The 13686-nt window shown below is 52.2% G+C and overlaps 5 protein-coding genes across 5 annotated transcripts; 1 reads left to right on the top strand and 4 right to left on the bottom strand.

Moving 5' to 3' along the window:
• Positions 1-350: 350 nt before the first annotated feature.
• Positions 351-3721, bottom strand: C8Q71DRAFT_116574 (uncharacterized protein; the record flags this gene model as incomplete). The annotated part of the gene is made up of 6 exons (XM_047916355.1): positions 3454-3721; positions 2672-3329; positions 2245-2622; positions 1762-2191; positions 1545-1711; positions 351-1489 (listed from the first exon to the last, which is right to left on the bottom strand). The coding sequence occupies exons 1-6, from the start codon at positions 3495-3497 to the stop codon at positions 353-355; spliced, it is 2814 nt and encodes a 937-aa protein (XP_047777797.1). The 5' UTR covers positions 3498-3721.
• Positions 3722-5540: 1819 nt separating this feature from the next.
• C8Q71DRAFT_710298 (uncharacterized protein) lies at positions 5541-6386 on the bottom strand (the record flags this gene model as incomplete). The annotated part of the gene is made up of 1 exon (XM_047920731.1): positions 5541-6386. One exon carries the CDS (start codon positions 6384-6386, stop codon positions 5541-5543), a length of 846 nt encoding a protein of 281 aa, XP_047777796.1.
• Positions 6387-8849: 2463 nt separating this feature from the next.
• C8Q71DRAFT_858998 (uncharacterized protein) lies at positions 8850-9424 on the bottom strand (the record flags this gene model as incomplete). Its single annotated transcript, XM_047927580.1, has 6 exons — positions 8850-8881; positions 8950-8985; positions 9051-9065; positions 9133-9165; positions 9222-9260; positions 9319-9424. The coding sequence occupies 6 exons, from the start codon at positions 9422-9424 to the stop codon at positions 8850-8852; spliced, it is 261 nt and encodes an 86-aa protein (XP_047777795.1).
• Positions 9425-10863: 1439 nt separating this feature from the next.
• Positions 10864-11489, bottom strand: C8Q71DRAFT_765497 (uncharacterized protein). The gene is made up of 3 exons (XM_047924132.1): positions 11258-11489; positions 11005-11190; positions 10864-10952 (listed from the first exon to the last, which is right to left on the bottom strand). Exons 1-2 carry the CDS (start codon positions 11397-11399, stop codon positions 11051-11053), a joined length of 282 nt encoding a protein of 93 aa, XP_047777794.1. The 5' UTR covers positions 11400-11489; the 3' UTR covers positions 10864-10952; positions 11005-11050.
• Positions 11490-11975: 486 nt separating this feature from the next.
• C8Q71DRAFT_765493 (uncharacterized protein) lies at positions 11976-13648 on the top strand. Its single transcript, XM_047924131.1, has 8 exons — positions 11976-12180; positions 12238-12336; positions 12392-12416; positions 12467-12511; positions 12575-12649; positions 12697-12776; positions 12829-13343; positions 13398-13648. Exons 1-8 carry the CDS (start codon positions 12037-12039, stop codon positions 13528-13530), a joined length of 1116 nt encoding a protein of 371 aa, XP_047777793.1. The 5' UTR covers positions 11976-12036; the 3' UTR covers positions 13531-13648.
• The last annotated feature ends 38 nt before the right edge of the window (positions 13649-13686 follow it).

Here is a 13686-nt window from a genome sequence, read left to right as displayed (position 1 = left end):
TGTCGAGGGCAAGGTGGCTGCCAGCGGCGCAGCTCTCGGAGGGCGCTTCACGAACAACACTGTATGTACTTGGCACGTGCGCTACGTACCCATCGGCGCTCCTGTCTCTCGAGTCTCGACGACGGACGTTCAACGAGTCAATATTGAGCGACTATCTGTATTCCATTGTGTATGTATATGTATACCCAAAATGAAGCTTCAGTATCAATATAGCATGTATTCGTTCATCGTCGTTGGCGCGCGCGACTCCCTGCGCATGCCGCTCATGCGATAGGAACGAAGATACTGATACTCAACGACATACAGCGTGTATTTCATACAGCATTGCTCGATAGTCACAGCCGAACCGCCCCTAGCTCGGGTTAACCGCCCTACCCTTCCCCTTTCTGTCCGGCTGGGATCGACTTCCACCCCCACCCCCACGGCCACGGCCACTCCCACTCCCACGAGCACTTCCTCGTCCACGTCCGCCTCTACCTCGCTTAGCTCTCTTCGCGCCACCACCCTGCTCGCTCCCTTCACCCGCAACACTAGCATCGTCTGCCCCCTCACGGCCGCGTTTCTTGGACTTCGTCTGCACGGGAGCATTGGTCTGGCTCGTCTCCGATGGCGGGGGAGACTGTGCCGCGGACACGGTGGGAGCTACTGACACGCGGCTCATCGATTGCATAGACACCCCAGTCGACGGGAGAGCTCGCGACGCTCTGGTAGACGGCCCGGGCGCCATAGCGTCTTGAATGAGCTTCCGTTCGGCGCGGCTTGTCTTCGCATTTGAGGGAGGCAGAGGCGTCGGGGACTCCTCGCGTTCATCGGAGTGGGGGTCAGCGGCTGCAGGCCCGGCTTCGTTCGCGCGACGAGTTCGCTCGTCGGCGGCAACTGGCTTGTCAACGCCCCGCCTTGCCAGTTTTCTTGGTGAACGCTTCCAGTTCATGAGGTCCTCCTCGCGACGGCGTTTCTCCGCTTGGAAGGCACGCTCTTGGTCCTCGTTTAGTTGCTCAGGTTTGTCGCCGAGGCTTGTTTCCGCATCCTTGAAAGCCTTCAAGAAAGCAGCGTAGGCCTCACTGTCGTCGAAGTGCCGTGCCTGATATCCCTTGCGGAGAATACCCCAGAGGCAACGAAGAAGGGGCACGAGCGGCTGGTAGTAATCAGCCACAACTTCGAGACAGTCGTCGAAAATTTCCTCGTTCTTGATGAGATAACGCTTGTTTTGACCGAGCTGCTTCTGTCCCGGCGCTGTGAAGAGCAAGTTGTGCTGTGATAAGGCAGCGTAGTCGTTAGCCTTCCCTACTGAGCGGAAGCGCCGCAATGCCGGGCCAGCTCTGCAGATGCAAATCCAGAGAAGGATCCAGAAAAGACTCTCCAGGTCGTGATAAAATGCGTGGAGAGGCCTACTAGTAGTGTTGCTTGTGCTGCCTTGTTTCTGGACAGTTGCAGCACGGTAGTAGTGTTGTTCCTCCAGGATCTCGCCCGACATGAATGGGCGTGTCCCCTGTTGTGAGATCGTTAATCAAAAGACATTTGGTTGTGATGCAGATTTGGCGTACCGATATCGGATCGTCAGCAAGTGTGGCATCCGACATAAACTTCGCGTAGTCGAAGTCGATCACCATTCCTCGATCACCTACGCCGTTCTTTCCGCGAGCCGTAATGAGGATATTACCCTCGCTAAGATCTTTATGCTGAATGCCCTTCTTGTACGCAGCCCAATGACCTACACGATGAATGAGAACAATGCAATGCTGTCATCGTTTCTAAACTCACCAGCAAGGGCATCGTGCATGGCTTGCACCAGCTCCAAGAGTGAAAGCGCGTACTTGATTGGCCATCCGTACGACTCCATGATGAGCCTTGAGTGGGTTTTCCCTCGAGGCTCACGTTCGGGTATGTCAAGGTAAGGCAAATAATCGGCGAAAATGCCATAATCGGTCGTGTTCCCTCGAGTCCTGTCAGGCGTCGCTGAGGGTATCGTTTCCGGTATAATGTCCCTTTGCGACAGATCGATGCAACGGGGTTTGGCGCGGACTCGCAGGTCGTGGCGTATTCTTGTCATGACCGTGTCTTTTTTGCCATCAACGTATACGACTCCGTAGGAACGCATCGTCGCAACCCCGTCGTGTCGTCCGATATGTTTGTAGAACTCGCCCTCTAGACGTCGCTCGTCGTCTCGCCACGTATCCTTCATGATGAATAACTTCAGGCGCGTCAGCCTGGAGTGCGAGAGGAATGCAGCAATGTGAGACGCACCTGGCGGTCTTCCGGCGGTAATGTCAACTCGTCGAAGAGCCATGCTTTCCATATGCGCGTTGCGCGCCCACGTATCACCTCGCCACGCTGGACATTGAGCGCCTGGTACAGGACAAACTTTTCGGTATCCTTCTCGTCCATGACACCGTATTCAGCGTCTTCTTTGGGCTTAGGCATGTGAATCACCCAATAGTAGTCCTCCTTCTCCACGTTCCAGGGTACTTGGTAGGAGAATTGGGGGTTCTTTTTCGACAGTCGGAACTGGCTTTGGGTGTATTTATTCCTCTCGCGAATGACCGTCATCGAGGTGTCCCACCCAAGATCAGCGAGCGACGACGTGCATATGCCAGCGATGACGCGGATAAATGATCGTGGTTCCTATGCGTGTCTTAGACGCGATGCGCAGAAAGGGAGCGAAGCCACACACCTTGTGGATATTGAAAACTACAGACCCTAGGACACCGGTCCGGTCCGCCAGGTACACCGACATGTCCGCGCACGCAACGACGATGCCGAAGACAAAGCAACGGTCAACCGCCTCACGGAAGACCATGAGCATGTACCTCAGCAGCTGAAGCAGTGCCGAGCCTTCCCGTTGTCGTTTCTTGACTTCGACCGGGACCAGAATGCGACTCCACGGGACGGACTTGTTGTCTGCTACTCCAATCGTCGCGATGATGTCGGGTCTAACGTCCGGAGCGCCAGGGTCCCGAGAGAGGGGCGGCACACTGTGGTAATCCCTCCATCGTACGTCGTTCGTTGACATGCGGCGGCCAGCCTTAGACTTGGAGATGCAGCTGGAAATGGACTGCACGAGTGTTACGAACGGCGCGTACAAATCCTGTTCATTGGCCGGTGTTGCAGTGGGATAATTCGACCATTGCTTGCGCGAAGATTTGTAGTATCCAGTAGACTGTGACGCCTGGGCGAAGACCGTCTCGACGAGGTTGTCGGAGACAGGAAACATGGTCTTCAGAAAGCCGTCGACCTCACAGAAAACGTCTTGCGAAAGCTCGTGAGCGATCTGAGCTTCTAGTGCACCTGTCGTCTGAGCGCGTTCGTACGCCGGCACGTAATGCGGGTGACTAGAGATGGTATGTGAGATTTTCATGACAGCTAGTGGGGTATTGACGGGGGCAGAGAGAGGAGGGATATGATTTGGAACTGGCACCCGTGCCTTGCCACGGACGTGTGGTAGTGCAGACATACCTCGAGGAGTCGGAGGGCGATGAGTCCCGGTAATTTAGGTACATTATATATGTCGGCAAGTGTGGCAACACGGAGGCGGAGTACTAGTAGAACAAAGGTGGCCGTGGCTCACAGCGCTAGCGTTCGAACTTGAACAACACGAGGGCACGAGACGCCCGCATGTGGGGCACAGCCGATCCCCATCAGGGTGTATTCCAAATCAGGCAGTTGTTGTGCTTTGCCATCAGCCGCCGCCCTCTGCCATTCCGGGCCCGCGCAGCGCATCCATCCCAGTGCCAAACAGCCCATGGAGTCTTAATAAGCCCTCTGTTACCTTCTACCGCCGCCCCCCGTCCGAATTTGGTCCGGATACGTGAACTTGAAGGCCTGAGGAGGCATCACCGCCTCGCTTATGGGCTATGGGGGAATTTTCGGGAAGCCCAGCCGCACTCAGACTAGCCATATTTGGGAACTAACTTGTGGATCCCAAAGCAGCAGACAATGGCCCTTTGTGCCTGGCAGTGACTCACCGTGAGTGCACACATCCAAATCTGTCGTGGTTACCACTGCCTATAGCCAGAGAGGCACGATCTGCATGTTTGGGAAGAACACTTGTATCTCCACACCATGTGGACTCATATGCCCTCAACTTGGCTCCTTCCCAAGCCCGGCTTCCGCAACTTGCCGACACGCGTGGATATTCAGAGATGATGCCTCACCAGAAATAGAATAGTTATCGCCGTCTTTCCTTCGGGTGTTCTGTTCAGCGGACAGCCACCCTGCTTCAAGTCGGCCGTTATTATATCTCCAAGCGTTGCCTTGTTTGTCGGTTGTCCGTCGCCGAGCGGCAGGATCATAGCCCTACTGCGTGAGCATGTACGTTTACCATTTGCGCCAGCCAATGTTCGTTTATGATCGCACCTACGCACAGTTCAACTCAAAGCCACACTGTACTGATCGCCCTGCCGCTCAAATCCAAAGTCGGGCATTCTCTTCATGCCACAACATCCCATGGTTCTGAGCATGTACAGGCTTGGCATGCACAGCCGGAGATGGCTCGCGCCAAGGGAAAGCCCACTCTTGCCATGTTCTGCGACTCGTACGGTCCGGGTATGCGGGGAATCATCCCGAGTGCGTAGGGCACAACGTCGCCGCGTCGCCGATATCTAGGCCGAGAGGCCCGTAACCGTGTTCAGCACGCATATCGCACCTCGAATATCGCATTAAAATCTATCGCGCCGCCGTAAGATATCGGTACACGCGTGGCGGAGGATATCGATGAGACTGGTACGGGCCACTGCTGAGGTGACCATCACCAACTAGCAGCAGCTGTATACCGCAGTATATTGCCTGTGTGCGGCAGTGTATCTGTAGACGACCTACTCAATGAGTTCACCGTACCTGCCGCGTCGCACGGACATCATGCAACCAACCTGCCACCATCGCGACTCGGATGCCGCAGTGCTCCAGAGAGCGAGAGCGACGTGAGTCGTGACTCACGTTAATTCTGACCAGTCTGGAGTGCCCTTTCTCATGAGCCTTGCGTGCAGATCCAGAGGATAATCGTCGCATTCCAGTTCAGTGTCGCCTTGGGAGAAGGTCTAATGAGCAGGTGCAACTTGGTTGACTGTGGCATCGGTGAAGTGGCTCGCGATCACGTGAATGTGGCTACCGCGTTTGACGCGTCCACGCGGCGACCAGATTCCTGTAGCGGCGCAAGCGCCGTCCCCGACTCCATGTGGGTGCCTGAACCGTATTACACTGCGGACAAAGTAGGTTGCACGGAGCGCTTACATCGTCAGAACATTGTCAGAACGTGTATATCATCTCGAAATCCGAATATTATCTATTTTCCTGGACCGAACATTGAAAGGCAGCCAATGAGGAGCCGTGCCTTTCAATGTTCGGTCACCGATAATAATTCATGTTCGGATTTCGAGATGATATACTCATTCTAACGATGATCTGAGACTTATCCGACGCCAAACAAAGGGGTTTGTCCGCAGTGTTATGAATGAACATCGATTGAGCGGTGAGGGTGGTGTAGATAAGATGATACAATAATCTACATAGATTTTAAACTCCGCTGTTCGTGGTACAACATAGACCTAAAGCAGAACATAAGTATCAGCATCACTACTGTATACTAATGCTGTCTCCTTCTGGGTCAGATACACCTGTGTGTTCCAGCAGTACAGTTGGTTGATCATCTGCATGTTTAGAGTTGTCATGCATAAAAGCCTCTGCAGGATGTTCTGTAAAACCTGCTGTTTCTTCTTGGAAGATTTCATCACTTTTTGGTGAATGTCTTGGATGAATTGAGCATCAACACCAGGAAGAACACCATCATCTGGAAATCGATCTATGTTACTCTGATCCAACAGGATCTGCTCATATAGTTTGTTATGGTGCTTCAACCAAAGAAGAAAATGCCATATTTTGGCTTTTCGCACTCTGAATGTATTGCCCAGGTCACTGGCTTTGATTTTATGAGGTCCAGTAAATACAACTGAGAGATACCCAGTGATGTCTGCAGGAGTTCTAGGAAGCACTGTTGTTGTTGATATGACATTCATATCATGTGTTATGGTGTTTCCATGAAAAATCTTTGGCTGTCCAGGTTCTGAAGATCCATACAAACGGGTTACATGGGCAGTGATATGATAAATAGCACATGCCATCTGTTCAACCCATGTAAGGTCACAGAATTCAGTAGGAAGATGACCTCTATATAGATTATTTGCCAGTGCATATCTGGGCATAGCTGGTTTCTTTAGGGAATTGTAGCAGTCTGAACATAGTGCTATTCTGTGATTGATAGGATCACTGCATAGCAGCCCTTTTTTATCCAACATGAAGCCATCCAATTCATTTCCATACAAGAACTCATTGGAATTTTGCTGTACAATGCATCTCGGAATAATCCATGGGTCATGTACCTGCAAAACAGACATGTTATGCACTATGTTGGGGATTTGATTCATATCATAGATCTTTGTTTTCAATCTATGGGCACTGCTAGAGCACACAGAGCAGATGAGAGGAGAATGCCATTGTGTTGCTTTCCAATAATTGTATGCACATTGTAGCTCAGTCTCAGTGCTAGGTATGGTAGGCCAATTCATTTCTTCACTGAGGTATGATTGCTTTAGTTGTATGCTCTTGTCTTGTCTTTTCAACCTTCTATAGTCTCTTTGATACTGAACTTGCTGCTGTTTCCTTATTTCTGGGAGTGTGTTATGGAATATTGCATTTATCACAGCATCACCATAGTATGCAATCAAGATACTTTCAACAATATTGCATGGCTTTGGCACATTAGATAACATGTTGCCACTGTATGTCACAGCTGTGAAGTATTGTTGGTACACTTCAGCAATACTCAAGTCACTGATATATTGCTTAATGGCCAATATCTTGGAAACCAGTATTTGCATTGCTCTTGTTTTGCTCTTCATGTAGTCAGTCTGAAATATGGTGTAACAATGATCTAAAATGTCCTTGTCTAAATGTTTCAGTTGGCTGAGAATATGAGGGTCCAGGAACTGTACTTGAATGAGCAACATCATGTGCTATACTGGAAAGCATAGGAGATTGGCATAGACATTTCAGAATCTTGCAGCCATATAATTGTATATAGTAATGCTTCAAAATTATATATCTACAGTGGAATGGTGAACTGAGCAGCAGAGAGCAGTTGCATGTTTGGCACAGGAGAACATCTGACATATTTGCCAATAACACTTTAGATGAGTTGAAATGCTGCAGTAGTTGCTTAGCCAAAGATACTTTGGATTGCCTGATACCTTGTGTCTGATCAACACATGTACAAACAGCAGCCCATAATTCAGCTCTGGTAAGGGATTGTAATTGCTGCAGGTAATAATCATCAGTATAATAGAACCATGAAGGATTGCTATTCATGATGCCTTGGACTGTGTCATTAGGGACACTTGCAATTGTATGTGGTATGCTGTCTGATGATGAGACTGGTATATAGTCTGCAGAATCATCTGGTAAAACTGGTAGTGGGCCTGAGACACTAGGGCTGCTCAATGCTCGCCGCCCGTTCGTCGGTTCGTCGGGCACCTGCCCCGTAAGGCAGGTAGCATCAGATCCGGATCAAGCCCGACAGATTCCCGATTGATCCAGCCACCGCCTACCCAAAGCGGCAGGACCAACGAGAGAACGAGCTCACATCCCGACTGTACATTACTTACGAGGTGTCGGATGTGTACGATACCCACAGAATATTTGAATCTTGCCAATTGCTATGGGATGCATGCACACAGTGTCGAGGGCTCGCTATCAGTGGGCTTACATAATCACATAGGTAGTCAGCAGTAACTTTCCGTTAACGCGCGCGTTCACTGCTGTCAGTTCACAGTCTTGAGTCTCGTTTCTAATCGGGCTATTCATCGCGTTTTTCTTCCCCTGCCGCTCTCTCATCTGTCCCGACAATAACCTACATTGACTGCTTCAAATGTTATGTGATGCATCTTACATTTACATTCTTTAACTTCGAAATCGCCGTTCACAGCTCTGCGACGGTAAACCAACCAGGACGTGAGCGCTTGAGCTCCGAGTCACCCTAGGCTCGTCCTCTGGCTGGTGCAAGGTCGTATCAGTCAGTGCTAAGTATCGACGAGTCGTTAAGCGTCATTGTCGGTAGGCGGTGGCTGGATTAGTCGGGAATCTGCCGGGCTTGATCCGGATCTGATGCTACCTGCCTTACGGGGCAGGTGCCCGACGAACCGACGAACGGGCGGCGAGAATTGAGCAGCCCTACTGTCTGGTAAAACTAGTATTGAGCCCAAGGCCCTATCTGGTAGTTGGGAAGTAGGGGCAATACTAGTTAGTTGTTGTGACATGGAAATGGCAGCTTCAGGGGGGAAGACAAGATGTGTTGAAGTGAATGTCTCGATAATAGTGGCAGGAGGCATGTTATATATGCTCGGAAAAAAACGGAGGAAGATCCGGCCGCACGAGCGGAACACAGAGCCAGGCAGAGCCTCGGTCAGACGCGAGCGCACGGCTTGCATGTGGACAGTTTCCCTATGCGGTATCGCGCGTACCGTATATGGACGAAAATTTCCCACGGCGACACGGCATCCCCGGCGCAATATCGTTTCTACTTGACAGAGCCCTCCCTCCCTTCGGGAGGAGTCGGGGATGGTAATCCTTCATAGACGTTCTCCAAGTTTCACGAGCCTGAGCTTTGCGCACCACGTGCTTAGGAAATGATATAATGCAAGCCACGCAACACATTCAGGACACACGAAGAACTCTAGTCCGCAAGTAACAGTAGAGATCCGGTCCGGTATAGCCAGAAGCTACCAACAACGTCCCTCTTCCCGAATCGACTCCCGGTGCGCACACCACAAAAGTTTCTAAAAAGAGTTTCAGCTCTGCTTTAATTAGAGGTCAGAACATTTCATACACTCAACATCTGTCGCACATGATCGTAGAAGACGTTAGTTTCCAACGAACATAATCGCCCAGCAAGCCGCGTCACACCTTCTTCCAAGGCATAAAGACCATCGACGTGGTGTTCTGAGTGAATGGAAACAAAAAGGTCAGCCTAACTTCTAAGAGCCGTGAAGTATAAGGATACATACCGCGCGTCTCAACGTCTACACATAACCATCAGCTCAGTACACTAGGTGTAGTATCGCGGACTGGGGACATACTATATCTCACCTTTCTCGGCATCGACCTCGCCGACGTGAGGTGCTAGTAGGCAGAGCACTGTTAGTGCTTTGCATACGAGCCAGTACCATGCATCTGACCGGTTTCGCTCCACGAATGGAAACCGCGGTCATCAAGGACTACGCAGGACAATCAGGCTATTAGGCAGATGACACGGCTGAACAGACAACAACCGACCTTCGTTGGGGCCACCGTAGAGGGCGCCGCCGAGCAGCGCAGGCCCAGCGGTGGCGACCTCGAACAGGGCGCAGGCGAGGAAAACCAAGGCAGTAGAGAGCTTCATGTCGATGAGGAGTGGCGACGCTGAGACCTAGAGCAGTACGATGGTCGAATACGAGTCACTACTGCGACTTCGCCTTTTATGCTGTACGCAGAACTGCCTAGGACGTGCGTCGTCCGGCGAGCACCCCCGTGTGTTGAGCGCTCAACGCCCCGGCATCACTGCGGCCGCCTCACCCAAGTGGGACCGTAAAACCTTTGGACCTTGGCACAAGCATCCGCTCACCGATCATTATTCTGGCTGCAGTGTGATCCGCAGGTGATCCGTTGACGATCAAACGATCGGCCACACGACGCACATGAATCTAGCAAATGCAGTGAGTCTAGTAGCAGAGCTTTGGATAGCAAAGCCCGCAAAATGACCGGCCTACCTCAGTGCGATCACACAACAGGTCATCCCGCTGTTCGACGCACAACATTCAAAGAACGTACCCGTCTTTACACAGACGATCTCGAGCTTCGACTACTCGAGCTCCATGTTTTCCTTGAATTATGTCTGTGGAGTGTCTGCCGAGCTTGTTGCCACTGCACATGTGTACTCCAAAATAGAAACCACATACCTGCACGCATATAACTTAAGTTTCTCTGGTTGGGTATGGGCGCAACACTACGCAAGGCGCCTGGCAAGGCGTTCCCCTAAAACACGGAGCGGTGGCAATCCCGAGTTTTATTCCCTCTTGCGCCTTGGCATGACGGGAATGGATTCTGAAAGAAAGCAGGTTTGCGATGCGCCTGATGCGGCTTGTCGGTCTCGTGTTGACAATTCTGAGCGCCGTGTCCGTAGCAGTTGATCTTCGGCCTCCGACTAACAGCATTCAGAGTAGCACGATGAGTGATTATCCAGTTGTCGAAGCCATCCGACAGCGGCAGATCCTAACCCCTACCTGTATCAAGGCGGATTGGCGCATGTGTGTTAGCACAGCTTGAAGGGCAATCGATCCTGACGTTGAGGCGTACCTCGGCCGTGTGCATAACAGTCCCCCGCAGACACGCTGCTTCATGGCGGGTGTGGCTATGATACAGTACACCCTGTTCTGTATCGCGACCTTCGAATCCGCAATACAGCTGGCAAGACGAGCAGAAGAATGACACCGTACAAGGTTTTCTCGGAGTATCGGATACACGTACAAGCTCTGGCTGTCATGCAGCGCCCACGTCTTTCTGACGTTGACATGCCGATCACAGTGTTGTCAATCGGCCGCGGAGAGCTTGAGATTCAGAATGCGGTCCAGCTATCACCGCGGGCAAACCAGGTTGTTCGAACTCCGAAAACCCCTATGAACATCGGTCCCGCCTGGGAACCTTTACGGACTCCGAATATTGTCAGAACATGCTGCGAACATGATGCGTTTCAGCCGATTTCAGCATGTTCGGAGGCCAAACATGCGTGTTTTCGGCGAACATGCTACGAACATGAGAAATGTAGGAGCATTTTCGGAGTCAGTCAAGCTCTCCGAAAAGGTTCCCATGGAGGACCGATGTTATTAGCATTTTCGGAGCCCGAAAAACCTGGTTTGCCCGCGGTGTATGATCTGATTGATCCGTTACCGATACTGTGGTAAATTAGCTGGCGGCAGAGCATACCTGTTCAGCGGACGCCTCACAGGCAGGAAACTTGGCGACACAGCTGTCACCTATCAAGCTGGGCGGTGTTGTAGATGCAGTTTGCAGAAGCGCCAGAACAGCGCTCGTCGTTGATCAACCGACATGCAGCTGCAGGTAGCGCGGCCTTGCCAAAGCCTTGCCGCGCCGTGACGCCGCCGGCCACAACTTGAGAGCGACAGGGAGGCCAAACTGTATGAGAGTAAGGGAGTGTCAAAGTCGCCCACGAACGTACATAACGTCGAGGTGAAAAGCACGACTTGGCTGGCCTCGACTGTTGAGATGGAGACGGGTGTTGTCGTGATTTGTTGTAGGTAGTGTTGGCATCTCGCGCGGGGACTAGTGGCAGAGCAGAAGACCAGGAACTTGAAGGTCATATGCAGCGCCGAGGGCGTAGTGCAAGCGCAGAGACCGCCTGAGACCACCGCGTGTTTTGGTGTTGATTCCCCTAGGTAGCTGCCAGTACGTATGTACGTTGAATCTGAGATGGCGGGTTCGTTCGATTGAAAAGTACCGGCCTCGTGATGCAGTACTTGATACTGTATCGGGCCTGGATCTCTACCGCATACCCTGCCAGACTGCCAGGTCGGTCCACCCGATGCATTCCTCAGGCCTCAACATTGACAACAACGGCTGCACCATGTTCGATGGGATCCACGGCGGCGTACGCCGTATATTGATGAGTGTACCATAAGAAATGGATCAAGTACGGAATCAACTCCTAAGAAGTTGACCGAGTACTTACTCTAAGCCGGCCGAGTAGGCAGTGCTATACTGCTGGCAGTCCTCGAATATGACCCGATGCTGTTCACGGATGTAAGGTCGATGCCAGTTACTTACAGTAAACTGAAAGTTATCTGGCGAGAAGTTGCGTTTGACGGAGCCGGGCCTCCGCTGCGTTCATCGGCGTGAGCTTGCGGCACATGACCGAGCCACACGCTCGAAACGGCCCGGGCTCATGCAAGTACTTATATGTGACCGTAACACTCACAACCCACTGTGTTCAGAGCCTTCATGTCCTCAGCCGCTCTGTCGTTGGCTCGCCGTATAACTTCTATCACTGCGCACCTACAGTCCGGCATGGCCCGCCCGAAAGTCGTCGTAACGAGGAACTTGGGCGCCGAGGCCATGCGCCTACTCGATCGCTCGGATCTCGATGTGCGCGTTCGTTCTTACGGAGTTGAAGTACAGATATTAAAGCCGTGTTCACACCAGGTCGTCGCATGGCACTCCGAGACACAGCCATGCGATAAGAAATGGTTATATGACAACATCCCTGGCGCGACAGGCATACTGCTTCTGTTCTCTGAGAAGGTCAGACATGGCAAGATCACAGTGGTGACTGACTCGTATGAACGATGTCTATCAGGTTGACCAAGAGTTTCTTGACGCTGGTATGTCGAGGATACTCTGACTGATATTCAAAGACTGACTTGCCATACAGCCGGCCCTACTCTAAAGGTTGTCTCAACGATGTCCGTTGGCTATGGTCAGCATCAGCGATGGGAGCGTTTACACCATGGAGCGTAGCCTACTGAGAATCATATCATAGAGCACATCGACGTCAAAGCACTCGCACAGCGAGGAATCAAGCTTGGGTATACCCCAGATGTCCTCACGGAAGCAGGTGATGCCCCCCTTCCTCCTCAGGGCCACATGCTCACCTTATCACAGTCGCTGACATTACTGTCATGCTCGCCCTGATGGCCGGCCGCAACGTCAAAGAGACAACGACGATCGTCCAGAACGGGCAGGCGCGTCCATATCTCACATTCTCACGACCATTTGTTCACCGGAGTCATACAGTGGTCCGCCTACCCATGGGCACCGTACCTGTTCTGTGGCTCCCAGCTAAGCGCAAATTGGCTTCAACCAACCCGCACAGCAGGGTTCCTCGGTTTCGGCCGCATTGCCCAGTCGACACTCGCACGGCTTCTTCCCTTCGGCTTCACCCGCGCGCTCTACACCGGTAACCCCTCCTCGCAGCCCAAACCCGCGCGCGACGCAGAAATGCACGCGAAGTACGCGTCGCAAGGCCTCGCGGAGTTCCGCCGAGTTGACATCGCTGAGCTAGCGCGCGAGAGCGACGTCGTGTTCGTGCTCGCGCCCGGAGAGCCGAGCACGTATCATGTGGTGAACGAGGAGTTCTTGAGGGCCATGAAGAAAACAGCGGTGTTGGTCAATACGAGCCGCGGAAGCCTGGTTGACTCGGAGGCCCTCGCGAAGGCATGCAGGGAGGGGTGGATCTCCGGCGCCGGCGTGGATGTCGTGGAGGGTGAGCCCCATGTCCCGGCGGATCACCCGCTTGTGAAGGAACCGAGGTAGGTGTTGTTCCCGCAGTAACGCAGTCTCGTCTGATTTAACGACGAATTCAGATGCGTAGTTTTGCCTCATATCGGAAGCGCCACCAATGAGACGAGGCTAGGAATGGGTACAATGGCAATCAACAACGTAATCGCGGGCGTGCTTGGAGGAAACATGCCCGCCGAGCTAAACATGTCTCGGTAGAGCTGTACTTTGATCCTGTCTGTTGTATAAGTAGTAGAGTACGCAGACGCAGACGCGGTGCACTGTCTTGCACAGCTAAGGACATATGCTACCTTGGCAGGATCAACGACGCTTGAGATTACTTCAGAAGGGTGATTCTCAGCTCATCAGATACTA

Source organism: Rhodofomes roseus, assembly GCF_022264815.1.
Source record: "Rhodofomes roseus strain CIRM-BRFM 1785 chromosome Unknown C8Q71scaffold_13, whole genome shotgun sequence".
Taxonomy (NCBI): Eukaryota; Fungi; Basidiomycota; class Agaricomycetes; order Polyporales; family Fomitopsidaceae; genus Rhodofomes; species Rhodofomes roseus.
This window is presented reverse-complemented; position numbering and strand designations above follow the sequence as displayed.

What these genes read in the sequence shown, in the direction of transcription:
- C8Q71DRAFT_765497 (XM_047924132.1), bottom strand. Translation starts at nt 11,399, where the DNA reads ATGACCTTCAAGTTCCTGGTCTTCTGCTCTGCCACTAGTCCCCGCGCG. An exon ending in GCTTTTCACCTCGACGTTAT is followed by an intron (nt 11,191 to 11,257) that starts GTACGTTCGTGG and finishes GTCGCTCTCAAG; the next exon opens with TTGTGGCCGGCGGCGTCACG.
- C8Q71DRAFT_765493 (XM_047924131.1), top strand. Translation starts at nt 12,037, where the DNA reads ATGTCCTCAGCCGCTCTGTCGTTGGCTCGCCGTATAACTTCTATCACT. An exon ending in CCAAGAGTTTCTTGACGCTG is followed by an intron (nt 12,417 to 12,466) that starts GTATGTCGAGGA and finishes CTTGCCATACAG; the next exon opens with CCGGCCCTACTCTAAAGGTT. An exon ending in AGATGTCCTCACGGAAGCAG is followed by an intron (nt 12,650 to 12,696) that starts GTGATGCCCCCC and finishes ACCTTATCACAG; the next exon opens with TCGCTGACATTACTGTCATG.